Source organism: Mycteria americana, chromosome 3, assembly GCF_035582795.1.
Source record: "Mycteria americana isolate JAX WOST 10 ecotype Jacksonville Zoo and Gardens chromosome 3, USCA_MyAme_1.0, whole genome shotgun sequence".
Classification (NCBI taxonomy): Eukaryota; Metazoa; Chordata; class Aves; order Ciconiiformes; family Ciconiidae; genus Mycteria; species Mycteria americana.
Window position 1 is genome coordinate 98,872,412 of NC_134367.1, and position 21,952 is coordinate 98,894,363.

The following is a 21,952-nucleotide window of genomic DNA, read 5'->3' on the forward strand; positions in this document are numbered from 1 at the left end:
TACCTTTTTACCAGTTAAAACTTACCATTAAGAAACCTGTGTCAATAATTTTATATTTAAATTGTATTAAAATATTTTAGCACTGAAGTAGCTAAAAATACAGAGGGTAATTTAGTCTTTTGTCTCAAACATGTACAAATCCACTGAAGCAGGGATAATAAAGAACAGAATTGGGCCCTAAAAAGTTCTAATTTGACACTAATCAGTAATAAAAGGCAATGCAAACTTGTGCTAAACAGATTACACCCATATAGCAATATCTGCATAATGGCTTTAGCTGCTTAGCAACGAAAGTACAAGAATACCAGATAAAATGGATTATAAACTTTGATTAGTCCCAGATGAATGTAACAGCGGCCAGTCAGTTAGGTTAATTTGCACTGTATATCATAAATGACACCCTTCTGAGCTATTATTACAGAAGACATTTACTTTTTTGTACAAATACACATAAGAGAAATAAGACTTGCTTTTACATTACCAAAGACAGTTTTGGTCACATACTACACTGAGTCTTCTTAAATTAGCTTAGAAAACATGACTTAAAGACATCATAAGCGTATGATTCTCTTTCCTTTTGCTGTTTTACGTTTTCTTACACAAATAAAACAAGCCACTTTAAAAATGTAACTTAGTTTTACACCTTTTGCAATGTCCCACTTTTCCATACTGATCCTTGTACATTGTAATAATATTGTACTACTGGACTTCCAAACCCTCCTTAGAAACATCTAAATACAAGCCATGAGTAGAAGGACTGATTACTCTGGGTTTTCACAGAGGGTTCTGATGCAGAAAGAGGTTGAGAGATTTGCCAAAAATCACAAAGGAACATTGTGACAGCTGAAACAAACAAAACCTCCTAAATCTTAGCTTTATGAACACCAGCCTTCTAGCATTACCCAGAGTGTGCTAGATACAGTGCAAATGCGCAGAAAGGAATGGTACCTGAAGCACAGTACTCACAATCTAGGCTAAACCAGTAGTAAGCCACTAAGTAGAACGTAACAGTTAAGGGATCAACATAGTCGTAATAGGGGCACTACAGCATATTCCTAGATGCCCTTCAGTTCTGCCAGTCACATGGCTAACCTCTACCTTACAACACCAGAACACAGGAAAGAAGTGAATGGTCTTGCAAGTCAGCTCAGGAGCCATGCTACGAATAGATATGCTGCTTTTAACATGCAGACAATTGTAAGGAAAAAAAGAAGTTTTTATGGGTGGGATAAGTCTAACTATTTACCTGTAGTAACTGACTTTCTCTAGCCTTTCAATTACTTGTTTTCTCCAATAGAAATAGCTATAATGCTGACTAACGGCCCTTTACAAGTTATACAACTCTATCATTCACAGGAACATTGCTCTGTACTAATAGTACTCTCTACTATGTCTGTGTTACAAAGCAATTTTGTTGAAGATAGTACTCTGGAAAGAGCAGGAGAGCACTAGTTCCAAATTTATCTAATTTCATGAAGTTGGATAAAAAAAGCAAATGGTAGATGTTAAAAGCAGTAGCTCTCTAGTCTTCTAAATTTCGAATGAATTATCATAATAAAGCTTTCGCTGTCTTAAATAATTTTAAAACCATTTTATTTTGTAAAGTATTTATTAGGATAATTCATTATAAATTATAGGGTGTGCACATATATGTGTATGCACCTCATAGGGTAGAGGTCTGGAAAATTTTAAGTACTATGAAGAAGGTTGACAGGGGTGTAGGAGGAATAAAGTGAAGCTAGTTATACCTTTATTTTGTAGAATCTCAACTTTCCATTAAAAAAGACTTTAATTTTCACAGTTCTGAAACTTCGTCCAACTGTGAACAAAGTATCACAAATACAAGAATGTCTTCAGAGGAAATAGCTCTAGAAATACTTAACCCCCCTTTGCTAGCCACCTGACTGAAGCATTATCAATAAAACCTAATGTTGATCACTCCAGAGTTGATCACTGAAGTGTGGTATGAGGTTGGAGTGAAGAGGACACTGGAGAGCGGAAGTGGGCAGCATCAGCATTATTGCCAGGTATGATACTCCTTACTGAAAACACAAGGAACCAGCACATAGAAGAAGAGAAAGAGAAGATAGGAGGAAGAGTGAAAAAAGAATGTAAACAGTAGTAGTCCTGAAAAAACCCAACATTTTCTCAATAAAGGACACAATGAAGTCCTGAATAAATCAAAGATGATGATAAGCAAAGGTCAGTTATTACAAAAATGCTGTACCCAATACGCTAGGCCTTGGGCAAGTTTCACTAAGGGAGTGACGAATACAGAATGCAGTATTCTTCATTTATATCCCAGCTGACAGATCACAAGCAAAACAGAAATCAAACCTCTGAATACATTAATAGATGCATTGACCATATTCTGCGAAAACAAGAAGGGTAATTCTGTCATAGTATGGGAGTGTTGAAAAATACTATCCAACTGTGACATGGTTTTGTAAGATATGCTACACTAAAATCTTGTGAGCTCCTTCCACATAAAAACACGCATCAGCTGAGGTCCTGCCAGTAGATTTTACATTCTTTCTAATGTGTAGGACTGGGTTGCTGAGTTCATACCTCAAACTATTGCAGACAAAACATCATACCTTAGCTTCACACAGTTTATCCCAAGCTTTGGAACAGAACCCAGCTCTCTTGACTTCCAGGTCACTGCAGAAGACCTCAAAACAATCCCTGAAGTACAATATTTGAATATATATAATTTTAATATAGAATGTTCATTTTTTTGGGGGGGTGTCATTTTTTGATGAGCTTAAAGCAAACTGGTTTGATCAAAGTTAGCTTTCAGATTAAGAAGGAACATGAGAAATACCAGTCCCAAGAATATTCCTTTAAAATAAGGAAGCTAGATGGGACTGCTAAAAGTAAATTCACATATGTGGGGCTAAAACCACATTAGTGTATAAGGGATGCTGTTATTAGCCATTATTTGGCATGACTTCTGAATTCCAAGATAATTTTAAATATGATCCCTTACTTGTTGTGATAATAATAGTATCATTTAGTAAATGATACTAATGAAAAGTCTGCTTCATGTAAAAACCAAATAATACTGAAGCATATTTACTGTAAAAAGCCTATTAGGCAACTTTTCTGCAGTGTCTTCACCTTATTACTGAAGGAAAACACTGCAATATATAAAGTCAAACTCATACATTCACATTTCTGTGGAAGAGGAACAAAGCAAGTAATCTCATTACATAAAGTCAACCTCTGAGTGCTTTGACAATGAATACTGAGTCAATCTTCCCATTAAGTCAGGGTGTATACGACAAATATGCTCTACTTGAAATGTAGAATTTAATTCCAGCATGATCACTTCAGGGACCAGTTCTGCAAAGTACAGAAGCCATGGCACGGCATACAATTGCAGTGTAAGTAACTAGACACTACTGTTAAACACATTTTAAACTCTGTTGTACAATAGCCTTTGTCTCAGTAAAGCTATTTTAACCACAGACAGTGTTTGTTCGAGCAAGTTTTTCTACCTGTTTTTCCACTGAACCTGAGCAAATCATTCAGTGACTAATTTACTCGGTACATTTTCATTTGTTGTCATTCATAAATAACACAGCTTTAGCAGATGTATTGCTTTTGCTTTTACATGTTTTGGGTTTTTTTGTTTCTTTATAAAGAGTTCTTTGCAAATTGTTCATCGGTCATGCTCAAAAAAAATCCTTCAATTTTTCAACTGTGGACTTTTAATTTGATTGGGTATCACTAGGTATAGTTTTTGTTGTTTGATAAGAGTCACAGAATCACAGAATCGTATAGGTTGGAAAAGACCTTTAAGATCATCAAGTCCAACCGTAAACCTAACACTACCAAGAGTCACTAGCCTATGACTTGTAACTATAAATCACATAACTATCAGTTCCTCTGAGTTCAAGCAAAGCCACAAACTATAGCTTCTCTCTGGTCAAGAGATCTGGGAAGAGAGAAGGTTCTGAGAAGAATTTCTGAATATCTTTGATGAATGGCTTTGGAGAGCAGGGAGGAAGGCAGAAAGTATGATACAAAAGAGGGGAGAACAGATGAGAAATACAAAAGAAAAGAAATCTCCAGGAAACCAGAGAAGTAGCAGGAGAACCTTCTGCCATAATTCACTTAATGTAAAACTGATCTTTACCGATGTTCTGCCACATGATTCACGTCAGATTGGTGATAGATTTATTTAATCTTCAGGGAGTGTGGTCTGCCTTAGTCCTAAAGGTCCCTCTCTGTTCACAGAGTTTATCCCTCACCCCAGCACAATCTTTTTATCACCTTCTTAATCTGAAATAATATGCTCAATTCTAGTTATAGATTTTAAAATAATACGTTAAAACATTTAAAGAGTATGTTCTCACATATATTCAAATGAAATGAAAGTCTGAATGCATGAAACATCCTCTGCAGACATAAATTGTATACACACCTTCCCAGGCTATTGTTTTTGTGTCAACTTCAAAGCACATAAAACGCTAATGCATTTTCACTAATTTAAGAACTGTATAAACATATTAAACATTTGCTATTTGCATATTTGAACACACTATAATCTTGATCCTACTACCCATTTTCCTATGGCTTTCCCACTGCCCTATTTATCTTTCCTGACAACTTTGCTGGAAGACCTTTCAATCACAGCTTTTCTGTAATTCTACACATATAATTATTGCAATTGCTCATTTGTGCCATACATAGTTTTGGTTATAATATGTGAATATGTAGGTATTTACACATGCACACACATACACTCATACACACTATTAGTAACTCTTAATTTCGTTCAAAATGCTAATTTAATTATTCATTTAATCTGCCAAACTTTTCCATTAAATTGACTCAAATACTCCAAGGTAGCGTCTTACTGAAAGAAAAAAAAAAACCCAGAAGTTTGAAGGAAGTTGATTGATTTTCAAGTGTTATTTAAAACATACGTATATACTAACATCTAAACTTATTCCCTACAGGTCAAAAACTCATCCCATTGAAATGAATGGCATGTTTAGTTCAACAAGCAAAAGTTCAAACCTTAGTGCTTTGAAATAGTAAACATTTTATCAGGCACTTCAAAAGTAATGGATGATTCTGTAAATTAAATGATTGGTATTCTATCTGCAAGACAGATTCACCTTGTGGGGTTGTTTTTTGTCCATAAAGCCTTCTGGACAACCAGGTAAAAAACTGTCAGCTCAGCTGAATGACGAGAGAAATAAAGGACTAAAAAATGAAAACCAGAAATATTCTGTGAACACAACTGGTTTCAGCACTTAGACTGACTGGATTCAGAAATCCTAGAGAGTCAGCTAAACCATCCAAACGTTCACTTACATTTAAGCAGCAAATCCAAAACATGTGCTATGAAGAGGAATCCTGTATGAAAAATTACCAACAAGGAACACGCCAAGGGAACAGGCTCTCATTATCAGCTCTCTCTGCCTTTCCTTCTCCCTGCTCCTCAAGCACACAGGAGGCATTAGCACTATAGGAACTTACTTGATAAGCAGCATACCTATTTCCTTTCTCTTTCGAACATTTTGTATACTACACAGCACAAGAAAACTGAAAAGATGAGCGTTCTGCCATAATCTCATTCCTGACAAGATCATTTTAGGATTTTTACTCCGAATACTGGACATTAAAAATATTTGTACTTAATTCAACAAATGATACACCATATTAATGTACAGAAGAAACTCGGAAAATGGCACCTCAGTGGTTTTTTTTTTATGTTTTAACTCATTTACTGCCATCTCCTGGTACTTACAATGTAATGGTATTTACACTATTTAACAGTGGCCAGCACTCCTGTTCAATACTACTGAAATAATGAAATGCCAAAATCTTCTCAGAAATATTTTTGAAATATTGCTGTACTTTTTACGTTGCTGTCTTTTATTCTGGAAATAGTGAATATTATTCCTTGGGCACAAACTAGTAAAAGGTTCATGTAGCTTACCTTTGTCTGGAAGCAGCAGTAAAGTTGTGTTAGGTATGGATGTTTCCGTGCTAATGCCAGAATTCTCTTTTCTGTCATTGTACAGTCTACATCGTCATCTTGAAGTATGACATCTTTCTTCAAGACTTTCACTGCATATACTTCATCTTTTCCTTTTAGCTCAGCTAACATTACCTAAAACAAACAGAAATTCTGTTTACATATGAACAACAGATAATGCAGGGTTGCATATGAGTTTGCACTGGAAATATAAAGACAGTTACATACTTGCCTGAATGAAGTTGTATGTTTATAAAAGTAATGTAAATTTAGAAAAAAGATACCTCTGGTATTCTTTAAATTTGAAACAGACAATATCTATTTTGTTTGTTAGTTAAGAATGCAGAAGATAAAAGATTTTTATCGCCCCATTCAAATATCTTAATGCGTGCCTATTAATGAGATCTCAAAAATTTAAAAAGGAAGGAAGTTGATATAGAACGGAAGTTTATTTCCCACTTTTAACTCCTACTTTTGGTAGTGAGATTTGTGTGTGATGAACTTAGTATACAATCTCACGTACCATTCTGGCTGCTTTAAAGTTGTTGATTTTAACTACTACTATTGTTTAAGGTCCAAGTCCTATACTCTGTTTAAGGTCAGTTCTGGCTTGGAACCAGGGTAATCCTCAGAGAAAGGATTAGAAGAGGGAGACAAAAGAACTGGTTCAGCCCTGTCCCTCTGCATCTGCAGTTCCCATATATCAAGGAAGGAAGAGTGTACTTGTGAAACAGATTCACATTTCAGTCCTCCTCTTTGATTCCACGGTGCACAGCACTGTGAAAAGAAGAATCTATAAGCCCTGTAAAGAGAGCAATGCCCCTTCCACCCTCATCAGTTTCCTACTGTGGGAAGGTGGCGAGTTACATCTTTGCCGCATATGTGGTATTTTGGGCAGCTGTCTAAGCCTCTTGCACTAGTCGTATCTGAGTGGAAATGCTTGAGTTCTATTTCCTCCAGCACTGAACACACCCACTGAGGAAAAACAAGCACATAAACTGTTCTGTGAAATAACTAAACTTGAACTGCGTATTATCTAGAAAGGGAATGAACTCAGAACTCCACAGCATTATTCCTGGGCTGATTTGTCCTGCTTGAGCACAACTAATTATATTGTTGAACAGTATGTATGTAACTGTATGTACGTCTTCACTTCATTACCAATATCCTGAAATAGTGAACGATTGACATTGTGTTTCAAAAGGCTTGACTCTGGTTAATGAAGTGAGCTAAAGCACCGAAAATACCACCTGATCAGGAAGCTGATATTCCTGATCTGTGGGGTAAAAGCTGCTTCCACCCAATGGGTAAAGAATGGAAGGAAACCCCCAGGGTGGAAGGACTTTCTGAATGTCACTATGAATACTTTCAAAGCAGTACAGTCAAAAAAAGCTTGCAACACCAAGGGGGGTGGGGGGAAGCTACCTACCTTGCCAAAGCTGCCTTTCCCTAATACTTTGATGAAGTTGAACTCTTCAAGGCCTATTCGCTTGGTCTGCGCCTGTTTGACCTCCCCGTTTTCACCATTCTCTCCAGGTTTGTTAAGCTGGTTGTCTGTTGACGTTGTAGCTGTTGCCCTGTGTTCCTCTCCCCGATTGTCAAATGATAACGCTTTCCTAATGTTGTTTTCCAGCTCTTTGATTTCTGTGGAAATGTGAGAAAATGTGTTCGTTTTAACCAAACATCAGAAAACCAGCCTGTGTTAGTCTGTATCAGTTTTGGGAAGGGACATTTCGTCATCCCTGAATACTGTGTAGAGCATTCTGTGGTTAAGAATACATATTTAGCAAACTGCTTCTCCACCTTACAGTAATCAGCCAAAATCCTGCTCTAACAGGAAGGGTGGCCTTTTAAAATGAACCTAAGAGAATGACATATCCAAAACTTGACAGATAAGTCAGAATAGTGGCCAAATAGTTGTTTTAGTGATTTTGGGTGTTCCTGTACTACAGAGAAGCACTTTGTTTTGAATACCCCTATCTTCCTGCAGCACTTACTCATCTTCCTGCTTCAGTATTTTAGAATTGTATCTTCAAAAGTTCAAAGGATAGTTGTGTGTCCCAGCCCTTGAAGTCAACATGAATGGAGCATCTTACTCCGCTCCAGCTGTTATCAGACACCTGCCAATAATGTATTTGACCACTTCCTAGTGCTGCTTCAAGCAGCAATTATGTAGATCTGCTAAATGGTTCTGAAGGTTTCTCATTGCTAAACACAGTGAGTCCTGGTGACTAACGGACCTCAGAGTCTGCCTCAAGCTCTTGCATAGTACTTCTGCCTGATGGCCTTGGAAGCAACAACTTTACTGAACAGCTACAAAAGTGAAATTTAAGAGAGAATTTAGACAAATTTCTTGTTCTTATTTTAAGCAAAACATCAGATATTTAAAAATTATTATTTAACCAAAATGCTGTCTGTGAAACAAAAAGGTTGACAAATTTAAATCAGTTCTGGACTCAGAGTCTTACAGTACTTATTCCCATGGAGCTTTGGAAGTCTCTTCCCTAAAAATAAGGGTGAGAAATTTCTCAACTGTAAATAATTTTCAAAGAATTTGACACAAAAGTATCCATCTTCCTATGTCTTGATGTAAAGATTTTTCATTCATCAGTTTACACACATGATGGTACATAAAAATCAGAAGTCTGTGAGGTATGTTAAAAACATCAACCAGATCAGATTCAAAACATGCTGCTGACACACACCTTCCGTCAATCAGGCTGTTCAGCTCAATGAAATCAGGTCATATCAGTGAAGATTAAAATATTTGTCTCCAAATCTATGCATGAAAAAAATCACTGAAAGGAAACACTGTTTTATGAAGCCTCTAGAGACCACACAGACATGCTAGCATAGCCTAACTGGATGGAAGTTTTTATTATCACAAATGTTCAACATGGAATTGCAATGAGGCAATTGTATCTCAAGAACTTAGTAACAGATAGAGGCTTTTCAGATAGATAAAGGCGCTCTCAAGTTCTGTGGTACTATTTAAAATGTTCTCACTCTTACAAAAGAATATATAACCTCCTTACATAAAGGTATTTGGTTAGGCAAGGACTCATCCAGTAAACTTAATATTTTAAGATGACTGTTTTATAATTTTCCCTTTAAAAGCCACTTAATTTCACAGATTTAAACAAAATGAGAAGTAGGCATTTAAAAAAAGTTTTTGCAGTTCATAACTTTAAGTGCTTCATTTTCTGGTGGTAACTACTTTGTTGATTTTGTTCTACAAAGGCTGGGGACGATAGCTTTTTTAGTCCTCATAAAGAAGGAAAATATGTGACAATATATATCAGTTAGGAAATAAAAAGGGATGTTTGACCTTGATCACATGGAGAAGTTGGTGCTGACTTTGACCTATCATCTTCTGATGATGCGCTTCCAGGAACTGGTTGTTGAGTCTCTGCACCTGCAATTAGCTAAGAACAATTCCAAAATGGGTACTCAGCTATGAGATCCTCCCGTGCCAAGAGGAAATTTAATTTAACAACATTAATTCGCAGGTACAAGTATGATGGAAAGTGAAGATGTTCTACCCTTGTAGATTCTCACTGGCAGGACCTCAACCATACAGTAGATGGCATCACATCAAATGGAGACCATAATACAAAGAGAGAAAGAACTGGCAATTTAAAGTAAAATAGGTTCTTAAGATGAAATAAATGTAAGAAGCATACCCAGTGAGTGGGAAAGTTTTGAACAGCCACCTTGAGCCTGTGTAGAAATCTATCTGGTAAATACATTTAACTACAACAAGCATCAGCAAGCACTGCAAACTAACTCATGCAATAACAACATGACAACATCTTTTCCCAGGAGTCACAGATCAATTAATTTATTCCTGAGTTTTCCATGTTTCTGTAACATTTTAAAACAGTGTACATGGGATCCAAGTGGGCAGGAAAATGAACAGAACCAAATGTCACTGTTATAAGATATTATGGTAAAATTTGCCTATTTCTGTAAGTGAAAGCAATGGGTCTGTTGTCACAATCATGCAAACAGAGATAGAAAGTGTGGCCAAATTCTGATCCAGGATACATATTACAAATCCAGAATAACTCCATCAGCTTTGGATGTGCTTGGGGTGACCTATGCTTTTTATTTCTAGAACAGCCTAGTTCTTCCTCTAATAGCGATAACAACTCTGGAACCGTCATCTGGCAAACAGCTCCTCTTCATGAGTCAGCACATTGGCTCATTTATCAGCATTTACAATGTTACAGAGTAGTGCCGTGACTCAATCAATCAATTATCCAATGCCAATTCTGAGCCAGAGAGATATGTATGTTTTTATGAACTGTTGTGCCAGACACTGTCTCTCTGTTAAATGTCCTTCCTCAAAATTAAAAAGGGGAAATCCTTGCAGACTCTACACAGACTCCAGGTTTGCAAAATTGTAGCAGGTCAAAATAAATTTCATATCAAAATTCAGAACAGATGATTTGCACTTATAAAACAAAAGCCAAAGTCTTAGTTCTGTACCGACTTAAAAAAAATTCTTGTGCAAGTCAAGTGGGTGAGATTGAACCCCAACTAGTAAAGTTACAGTACAGCCATATTTATCTCATTTCTTATGTGATACTACATCGTAAAATTACCTTTTTCCTCCTCTGCCCACTATTAGTGATCTTATCTGGAGTGACTCCAAGATCTGCAAGAACTTTAGCTATGCCTCTAGCATCCACTCCACAGTTTGGTGCCACATTTGTTTCACAGCGTCGATGTACATTCATCTTGCAAACTGCAATGAAATGTAAAGTAAGAGAGTAAATTAAATACTACCCTGGCATGCATTTGTCTTACTTAAATCAGACCTTATTGGACCTACCATTAACTGTTTCAGATAAATATAATTTCAGCAGAAAAATACTTAGGTGGATTTGCAGTGACACTTGAACATTAATATAAAATTATTAACCTGGTTATCATTCTTCTGCTGTGATACTGCAGAACAGTGCTTTCACACAGTACCCAGAACAGACACAGGAACAAATTAAAATACCTAATGATCCTGTAAATCTTAAATAGAATTTGAATTAAAATAAAAGTCTTTCAGAGCTGGGATTTTAGCAGTCCACTTCTGCTCTCATACTGAGAGCGCAACATTAGTTCCTTATATATTATTGCTTCTTACTCTATTTTACTCAAGTAGATTAACTCCTAACGTAGGCAGGCATAAAACCAACAGTGTTTTAAGTTTTAATAAAAATCTCTGGCACTGTTAGACACTCTCTTTCTTTAGATGGCAATCCATTTACTAAGCTTCTTCTCTTAAATACCATCTCCTGAAACTAGCACACTCATAAGAGGAAAAAAAAGTTACATTGCTTCCAGGTTATGGGGTAGGGGGAAGAACATAGCTCCATTAAAAACAGCGTAGTGTGGATTTGTTAGGAGCAGATGACATATTTTATCTTAGACTTCACTGCCCTCTTGTGGAGCATGATTACAGAAAGCAAAACTGCAAGCGTAATTAAATAGTAGATTAACATTCAATTGCTCAAATTCCTCACTTACTACCTTTTAGAGAAAAAGAAAATTAAAAAAGTATGTACTTATAAAGCTGCATTTCATTATATTGTTCATCAATAATGCTTTCACCATATAAGCCTTAAAGAAACAAACCACATTTGCCTCTGAGACTCTACATAGGCACTGTACCTGCAGCAGTAACCATGCGCTTCAGAAAGCAGGTGCCTTTCCTTTTCAAGTATGTTTCAGCTCACAAGAGCAGCAAAAAGCAACTGCTACACATGGTATTTTCAGTGCATGTATATTCGGTGACAAAAGCTCAGTGGCAAGTTAAAATGTTTGACCTAGGATCCATAACAGTGGACACTGAGGAACTGAACTGCTTGAAATAAAGCAAGCAGGAAAATTTTGTACAGTTCAACTTCATGAACATATTTTGTAAAAAGAAGCACAGGAACAAGCAGTGAAAAAACAGAAGAAGAATAAACCTCTGGAATACACTTCTACTGGTGTTAATAACCACACTGGGCAAGCAAGTACATCTCTGAAGAAGAAAGCATTGTTCGGCACTTGTTAAGAGAGAAAACAAAGCACGGAGACAATGAGATTTCCAGCTCAGGTGAGTTCTAGATTTCATGCAGACAATGCTGCATTTTTATAGGCACTAATTTTATGAACATGGAGAAAGCAACATAGGCTCTCTGAACTATTGTTTTGATGCATCTGCTATACAGTAAATGCATACATATGTGAAATAACATTATTTTCTACAGTTAAGAGGAAATGAACCACTATGGTACTTGAGAGAGAATATGAAAGTGAACTAATATATTCACAGATTAAGCAGAGAGATACTATAGCTCTGATTAAATATTGTTACTTTACTACTATTAAAGATTTTGTTCAAATGCTATCTTAATTATGGTGGAGATATGTTCAGAGAAGATCTCTGAATTAAACCTGATCTTTTTTTCTCTTTGATTTTTGGAGTCTAACATTTTATCACTGCTCACTAGCTAGAATCACAAGGGAAGGCTTGAACTTCAGAACGCTCTCACTGTGTATCAGTTTGCCATGAAAGAAATGTCTTCTTTCCCTGCTGCTCAGCAATTTGTGACATGAAGCATTAGGTCTGACCTTCACCTATAGTTGTCTCATCTGAAATACTGCAAAGCATGTATTTAATAGATTATATGTTCATACATATATGTGTGACTCCACATTTCTGCTGTTGAGAAGTGTACATAATATGATTTTTGTATTTATGATGATGATGATTTATGACCCATTTGTAAAGGTGTAACAAAATTAAAATGTCTGTAATTCCATTAGGTACTACTTTCTAAGAATCTGACGATCTTCATGACATCATTTCCATCAACCCACTAATTGAAGTATTTTATTCACTATTTCTAAAATATTACTTTCCTTTGCAAGTGTTTGTACTGTTTTCTCCCCCTTTTAGAATATATAGATCTGCTTGAAACAAGGGCGTATGGAACCAACCATTTGTGTTAGTTAGCTAAAATGACATGAATGCACCTTCCAGCAGTAACTTCATATACAGTTACTGTACAGAGTACACAGTCCTTAAGCTGCAGAACATAATGAATCCTTCATTTTCTGGAATAGAGGGGCTAGGCAGACCATCACAAAGGATAACTTAGCTAGGTATCAGAATATCTCATCTTCTGGATATGGGCACACAGGACTGGTTCTGCCTAGCCTAGCCAATACATAATAGTAATTTTTGAAGATGATATATTAAAGGGAAAAGTAGCTGGAATAATGATGTTTAAAAAGTTTAACAACCATCACCACAAAAAGCATATAAGCTGAAGGGATGTAAATTCTCATGCTCCTAATTTTCTGTCAACTTTTGACTTCCTATGTGGCAATAAACCTACACAGCAGCGAGTGCAAAATGTGTTTCTGCACCTCTCTCCTTGCCATCTGTTATTGACTGGTGTTGCAGACAGGGTAAAGGACCATTTTCTAACCATGATGGCAATCCCTACAGCAGTCCACTATTTACTTCCTATTCATTTCTGACCATGCTGGAAAAGACAGTAACTTGAAGTCTTTCCAAGTCTACTGCACACATAAAGAAAAAGAAAGGCTCTGAAGTGGTAATCCTTACCTTTGCATTGTAAACCTTGTCTCAAAAGACCCCAGAGCAATGAACCACAGTGGTCACAGAAGGTGGGCACTTTGTAATTGTGAATGCTGAACTTATGAGGCATGTTGACACTGAAACGCTGGGATCCCACTTGCTGAAAAAGGAGAGCACAGCATATTTAATTCTAATTAATTTCTTTATAATCAGTGTATGCCGAGGCCCTGTTATGTTTTGAAACCACACAGAATTCAAACAAGATGAAATAGGTCTGTGCTCAGATGATGATCTTTGCATTAGATATACTCCAGCTCCAGAGTTCTTCTCACTACTTTATTTGGGGAAAAGAGGGGGAAGGGCTGCTGTTGTCCAAGAGATAAAGACTAAAGTCTACTTCCTAGTACTTCTGGGAACAACAAACACATAGCTATCAGGAAAGATCTCTTAATGTGGAAGGCAAGGAAGTCACTCCCAATTGTTTTAGTAGCAGGAGGCTGAACTAACACAGGACTAAGAAAGAGAAATGTATCACAACCCCTTTACCTTTTCATATCCCACTCTTCTTTAGATTATGAAAATGACAATGATAATTTGTTGTGTTCAGGGATTCCAAGGTATGATTACTTACTAATTAAAGGATGTCAGTGATAAGTTTTTATAGTGCCCACTGCACAGCAGGACATTTACTTAAATGTCTTTCCTTCCCCTTCCTATTACCGCTGGCTTCCCTCCAGTGATCTAGTACCCCTTCTAAACAATGAGAGCATTATATCAGCAAAGCATATGAGTCTCCACCAGTCTGGAGCCTGGGAATATAAATCTACACAAGATTTTGTATCTTCTGTGAGTACTATGCAAAAACAACACTAGCCAAACACAGTCCTTTATCACAACCCTATGCAAGCAATCAAGTTTGGGACGTAAAATACTGGTTGTGAACCAGATATTAAAGAATGCTTCCAGTATGAAAAATGGTAGTGAATTGCACAGGAAGAATGAGATCAGTTAGTGTGTCAGTCAAATTCACGTCAAAGTTGAAAGAGTGGCTTAAAATCATTGTTACACACAACTCTGATTTGTAATTTAAAACTAGGCTTTTTCAAGCATATAAATGTAGGTTTTTAACAAATAAAACTAAGAAATGTACTTCTGTGTGGCCAAGGAACTGGGATCACCCACAGACTACTTCACCTAATCCTATGGTGAAAGATAGTAGGCCCTTGCTGTTGCACAAAACAGAACAGGACAGTGAGCATTCATTAGCTTTTCCGTTAAAACACAAACAAACAAAAAACTTCTGTATAAGATAAAGCATTCACTGGTTACAGCTGAGGGCTACAACTGTTTAAAAAACCATAAACCCACTCCCCTCCCCAGCTGTTCCCTATCAACCCAGCCATAAAAGGATACCCCAAAGCTGAGGAGTCTAAGGGAGCTGAACACGACAGCAGTCACATTGCTCCCTGGTATATGTCCACAGGAATTAACATTAATTTCCTAACCAAGCCTAAAAGGGCCATCTTAGCTGAGAGAGACCTGTAACCCAAGTAAAAGGATTGCTTTATTTTCTCTTCTGATCCAGAGCCGAACGTGCTGTTGGCACATATATTTACCTCCCTGACAGTACAGTTCTGAAGGCAGCTAATTTCATTTTCAGGTGATGTCTTCACTTATTTAAATGCATGATAACATGAAGCACATATTGTGTTAATTCCATTAATATACAAAAGCTTGCTAGAGGTAGGGAGTAATTATGCTGGAAAACCTATTAGCTATGCAGTACCTTGTGTTATCACTACCATCTTATACAATATCCATGGGCCTTCTTTAACACACGGATGGCTTTTGTTCTACATTTTGACAGTTTGGATGCAGTCTTTGTTGAAGTGAGACTTTGCAAGCAAATTCTGGGCAGTCTTTTATGTTGATGCAATGTACCCAAGCATACTGCCTATCCTATCAGCTGCTAATGACCCAGCCACACAAAATGCAGTTAAGGGATAAAGGGTCCTATCCTGCTTCTTTTGAATTAAAATGACAAAACTCGTATTAACTCAGAAATGGAGAATGTTAAAAATGAAAAGGAGTGGAAAGACCTCACTAAGACTTTAAGCATTCGGATGTTATAAAAAGTTTACTAATTAGAAATAAATTGCTGTACAATAATTCCCATGTAGATGAAACTGTTATGGTAATCTGTCATTCCAAAGTAAATGCTACATCACAAGACAACCAGAAGGGCACAAAAAAGTCTATAAAATTTATTGATTAAACAGAGGAGATGACACTACTTTGAACAGATGAAAGACAGAGTTTTATCTAGAAAATTTATTTTATAAACATTTACCTCATCGTGAGTTTCCTGTTTTTTTAAGCCAGCACACTTCGTTATTATAAGTTCATGGCACCTCTTGTGAACTACACAAGTGCAAACTATAAACAAAAAAACAGATAAAAGAATGAGTTTTTATGACAACTGATTTTAAAGCAAAAGACTGATCTCAGAAGATGAGAAATGCTGGAACTTGAAAGGCTGCAAGTGACTGGTGACTTGGTGAGTCCTATGAAGTAAGTCGGGCTTACAAAGGCAGAAGATAATGGACTTTCAAGAGATCAATGAATTTTAAGAGAACTAAAGCATATCTGTCAAAATCTCAGTATGTAAAACCACAAATTACCTTCTGAAATATTAACCACAATTTTCCTCAATTTTTACATATTTGATTTCTTTATATGATAAAGTCCACGACCTCCACATTATATGAGACATAATGGCAAAAACAATTCCTGTGTGAAGAACTTACAGAGGAAAAGAGACATGAAGATAACTCATTGTAAAAGTCAAAGAACAGAAAAAACAAAGTCGAACATTCTTTCTATAACACATTATCATAAGTTGATAACAGTAAAACGTTTCAGGAGGCAAAAATGCCTTGTCAATATTCATACTGATTACTTAATCAATGAATAACATTTGCAGATACGACAGATAAGATTAAAAATTGCAAGGTCTATCATAGTGTGGGATTCAAGGTCATTAAGTGAAGAAAAAAACCTTCAGAGTGAAATAATGAATTTCATTTTCTTCTAGCTTTGGTCATTGTTGTAAGAAAAAAAAAAAATCAGAACTCAAGGAACCTCTGCTGTATGTTAATACAGTAATTCTTATTATAGCATGTAAAACCATTATTTGCATTTATTTATTTACAATGAGATTCCATCAAGTCTTTTGTAACTGAAAAATCATCACTAACTTGATTATTTCTACTTGTCAGATGAGAATTGAGTACAAAAATATCATCCCAAGAGGTGACTGTATAAAAAATTAAGAGTACAAGAAACTGAGTTCAAAAATGGGAGCTGAAAATAAAGCACTTCTGCAGTCTTTGCTATAACCTTCTCTAATGATGACCTCTATAATTATCTCATCTATTTAATTACAGTCTTTGCAATTACCTGGCATTTTTAAACAAAGAATCTTAAGCAGAATAAAGAATTCATAATTTTAAAATGCAAGAAGTGAAAAATGAAGAAGGCAACATCTGCAGATATGCCCCCCTAGTTGGATGTGCATCAAGAGATACCTAGGATCTGCTGTTCAGCGATGTTAACTGTGCCCCTACCTCATATATGCTGCCTAAGACCAACAGTTTTGAAAAATCTTACTGTGACTTACTGTAAAGACTGTATCTTTGCTGAGACAAACTTATTCTGATCATCTTGTGCTAAATTCTTAACACTGTACATATACAATGCTTGATAAAAGTATCTTATTATTTATATATTATAACATAAGACATCTATTCAAACTGCCCCCCTGTAGATTTTCTCTTACCTTGACATTGGTATCCCTGTTTTCCTATTACACCCCTGAAAATAAAACAGTGTTTTAGAAAATGAAGAATATATATTCTTAAAAACAAAAAACCATTTTTTCTTCTCTTTACTGGACATGCACAAGTTTAAAAGAATAGCTTCTTATAACCAATTGTCTGATAACTGCATGCCTAGATCGAGATCAGTTCAAAGTACGAACAACATTCCAGCTGCTAAGAAGTAGCAGGTAGGAAGATAGGCCATGAAGGGATTCAGACGTAAAGACACATTTACTACAATAAAATAGGCAAAGACAAAGGGTACGTAGAGAGGGAAGCCACAAGCCGGTAAAACAGTCATCAAGCAGGCTTCTACATAGAGAGAAGATTGCATTTGCCAATATTGTTGCTTGAAATCATCTTAGCTAACTAAAGCCTAACCTGCAGAGATTTCTTAGAGGAATGTAGTTGAGTTCATGTACAATTCACATCGTTTCACATTAAGAAAGATTGATTCATTACACACTCTTAAGGCATATTAATTATGGATCACATCAGATCTTATGTGTATTAAGGTGCAAATCAGTCTCTCTAGTTAACAATAGAGTTGCTGAAAAATAACTTGAGAACTGAATGTCTCCATCACTTTTCCCTATCTGAAAAATGCGAGTATTCAAAACTAATGTAAATAATTTCTAAAAGGGAGTTCTTGACATACACTGTAATAAGAAAGACCCTGTACACTGAGCACCCAAACCCTGGATCATTAGAAGTCTAATATTCCCATATTTCATTAACTTCAGTAGGATGTATAGGAGCTTGGCATTTCCTAGGAGGAAGATGGTGATACATAAGCACCTAAAGAAGAAAAACGTAAAGGTCTAATATTATGTCTATATCTACACTTAGGCACCTACAGAACACAAGACTGGCTGTCTACCTAGAATTTATAGTGTGTACTAGACAGGAAAAGATCGAACTTTGTGGCTCAGAGGAGAAAAAACACAAATACAACGAATTCTAACATTTGTGATGGAAGTTTAAGTGTCTTCTATTATCGTCTGCAAAACTGATGACAGCTTAATATTAAAACGAAGAGGAAAAGAACTACTACTCTACGCCATTTATAATTCAGCAAAACAGGAGGGTATGTTAACTCTTCAGTACAAAGTTGCAAAGAAAGCAAAGTCATACCATATAAAATCTCTGCAGTGCGAACAATATGTTGGTTGCCTAAGATAGGTGGCCATAAACTTGTGTCCATTAACCTGATGTACTCTGCGTCGCACAGCACCCTGTCGCTTTCTGGGGCGCATACGTTCCCGGAACACGCGTTCTTCATTGTCTTTGGGTGCTGAAACAGAGAAAAAACAATAAGCACTGGCTGTATCAGACACAAACACGGGAAAACTCAAATGCAATACATAAGTAGATATTCTTGAAAAATAAAAATCATCCTCTCTAGCTAGCAGTGCAAGATAACTTCCCTACGTTGTGGGCAATTTTTTTCTTTTTTAGCATCAATTACTAAAGGGCAAAGGTTTTCATTGCCCTGTACAGGAACTTCTATTTGTTCTAAACCTTTATCTGTAACTTCATGCTAAGCTGGGAATAACTCTTCTGTGCTTTATCACTATAAAGCACACTGGCAACCTCTTTAACAGTAATTACACAGTTAGATTCTCCAAAGAGCTCAGACTCTCATCTCATTTGATTTTCAAGGGGCAGGGGGGAAATCCACCAAAAAATCCCAGCATCCCCTGGTCCCCATACACTCAGAAAGTGCTGACACAAGTGCAAAAAAGCTGAGTACAAATACATATTGTCAAGCAGAACAAAAATTCCATCCAGAACTGATTACTTTGTAGAATTCCTGATTAAGATCTGAGCTTCAGGCTCTAATAATCCACTTTGATATTAATACAATTTCAGCAAAATGTTCAAGGGAAGGAAGTTGTTCCTCTTAACCAATTCCTGTTCAACTGCATATGAGATTTAATGGTAGAGGAAGTCAAAAATGAAGTTGATATATCTTAGAATGAAAATCTTTGGAAAAAAATCCTCCAGAGTGCATTGGGTCTTTTTTCCCAAGGCTTTATTTTGAAAAGTATCACCTACACCTCCATAGTATTCTGTATGCATTAAGCAAAAGCTGAGGATGAATGAGCAATGAAGAATAGTACATAGTTGTTAATGAAAGACAGATATTACAAGCATTCCTTGAGCCACTTGTGTGTCTGCAAAATAGAATATCAGATTTGGAGAGGACCGCATTCAGTCATCCATTGCTAACTGAATCTATGCATTCACTACTTCGGTGCATATAACATTCTGAAATGTATTTAACGCTTGTCATTCTCTGAATTTCAGCTACCCTGAATCATTATGATGGCCTAAAGATGCCAACTTTGGTCTGTTGCAAGCTTTTCTGTACACGAATGAGTTCTCCAAGCAACAGTACAGTATTTAACAATAACACAAAGAAAATTAAAAGTCCGAGAACAACTCAAATCTATAACAGTCTCAAATTCTTCTACAAACACTGAAATAAACCGTATTTTTGAGGGTTGTAAAATTAAAATGTATTGATTTAGGAATTTGTAGAAAATGGTCTTAAATTAAGCCAATGGATGGATATCTTGGGAAAATGCAGAGCACAGACCCACAAATCGAGATCAATTTCTTTCACTGCACAGCAAGGGCTAAAAACTATGACACTAGCAAATTCATTTATGCACTAAAAAGCCCAAGCTCCTTACACATTAACGTTTTGCAAAAACTTCATACTCAGAGTGGGTTTTCACCCTAAGAAGACACATCTGTGGGATGGCTAGAATGGCATTACTTTTCTAGTCTAAGTGAGCTCTCAGTAAATAAACACTGACTTATACACAAAGCTGCCCCTTTTATTTATGCCAAAGAACAATCAAAAAGCAATGGGTCTAGGTCCCCCTTCAAGAAATAGAAAAGAAGTACCAAATAGTTATCAATTATGTTTATTTTTATGTTGTCAATTATGTTTATTTTATGCATTAAGCAAAACTCTGATGTCCAATAAATACCACAGCCCCTCGAGAGAAAGGCTGTGTTCCACAGAGAATATGTAATATGTAGTTGGAAATCCTACCAAAGACTCTTATTTCCAGCTTCTGAATGATTTATTGACTTTACAAAGCTGCCGGTAAACTTTTAAAAGTTATTATTATAGGAAATAATTCTATAGTAACACAGAACTGTTCTTTTGGTTATCAACCAGATTGTAGAATTTGCTAAAGTATGCACCCTGGATGTGAGAAAGTTAAAATCCCATTCTCCTGGAAAGGGTTCCCAAAAAGTTATCTGCTTATATGAAACGAACAAGATGTTCTGACAGTGCACAGTTCACACTTGATATGATAATCAGTCTACAATACCGCTTTTCTCCTTTTTTTTCATCTTAAGTGTAATTCTTCACAGATAAAGCACCTGTAATTTTACAGAGCAGATAAAAATCCTCTTCTTGTTTTGGCTAGATAAACACACTATCATGACACTTTTTTTTTTCTTTTTTTAACCAAGAAAGTCTTAAAACTAATGTTACTGTATTACTTTCAGTTCTATACTTAATACTTTTATGAAATTCCATTTTTCACTTACAATCCTAATAGTTAAACAAAACAACAAAACAGTGTCTTTTTCAGAAAGGCACTGACTTGAAAACAGCTACAAGCAATACACCAATCCTGAAATTATCAGATTAAACGGCAGGCCTCAATTATCGATATCATTTCCACACAAAGAGCATCTCTGCGTGTGAGAAGGATGCTCAAACAGCTCAGGGAAATGTAGTTTTCTTGGTCTGTCTTGGGTAACATTGGAGGTCCATCAGCCAGTTCCCCCAAAACAGTCTCTCCTGTCAGTCTGCTGTTCCACATTTATCACTAAAGACTAGCACTTGGCCAAATCCATGCACTGCATCCTGCTTTAGTGTTGAACTGCACAGATGAACTGCATGGCCAAGAGCAGTGACTCCCCAGCGGTGACTCTGCCTCTACCTCACCTCACATGACAGCCCGCATAGAGTCCCCCCCTTGTCACTCGGCAGCAGTACTTGTTTGGGGGGGTTGGAGTAGCATCTGGCAATACGGTGCATGACTGGACACTGGATGACGGGACATCAGCCCTTCATCAAAGCAGGCCAAGTCACAAGAGAAATTAATTCACCCATGAGCTTCACACTCAGTTTACATCAAGTTCAGCTAGCTTGTCCACTGTTACCCAACAAAAACACATAAGCAATGCTTTTCCACAGTCCTCAAGCAAAATACTGCCATGTCTTGCACAATTCACACCGCTGTTGTGGGCCACAGGCACAAAACCAGGCAGTAACTTTCCCAGGTGACTCAGAAGCAGATGATCACATCTGTGCTGGCTCACACCCAGGGTTGTGAACCACTCATTTCTAGTAGCACTAACAATAGTCCTATGTTTAAATTAAAATCCATTTATCTCTTACTGAACAGCCATACCAGAGACGTTCATTTAACTGTCTGAAGACATCTCCTT

The 21,952-nt window shown here is 36.6% G+C and overlaps 1 protein-coding gene across 2 annotated transcripts in view; it reads right to left on the reverse strand.

Moving 5' to 3' along the window:
• PRKCE (protein kinase C epsilon) overlaps positions 1 to 21,952 on the reverse strand; it is a 302,234-nt gene that overhangs the window by 94,979 nt on the left and 185,303 nt on the right. For both annotated transcript variants that reach the window (XM_075496258.1, XM_075496259.1), the window contains 8 exons: positions 18,602 to 18,761; positions 17,428 to 17,462; positions 15,940 to 16,025; positions 13,617 to 13,749; positions 10,603 to 10,745; positions 9,324 to 9,420; positions 7,425 to 7,639; positions 5,957 to 6,130 (listed from right to left, as the gene is read on the reverse strand). In XM_075496258.1, the coding sequence (XP_075352373.1) occupies positions 5,957 to 6,130; positions 7,425 to 7,639; positions 9,324 to 9,420; positions 10,603 to 10,745; positions 13,617 to 13,749; positions 15,940 to 16,025; positions 17,428 to 17,462; positions 18,602 to 18,761 (1,043 nt within the window). The remainder of the gene's footprint in view (positions 1 to 5,956; positions 6,131 to 7,424; positions 7,640 to 9,323; positions 9,421 to 10,602; positions 10,746 to 13,616; positions 13,750 to 15,939; positions 16,026 to 17,427; positions 17,463 to 18,601; positions 18,762 to 21,952) is intronic.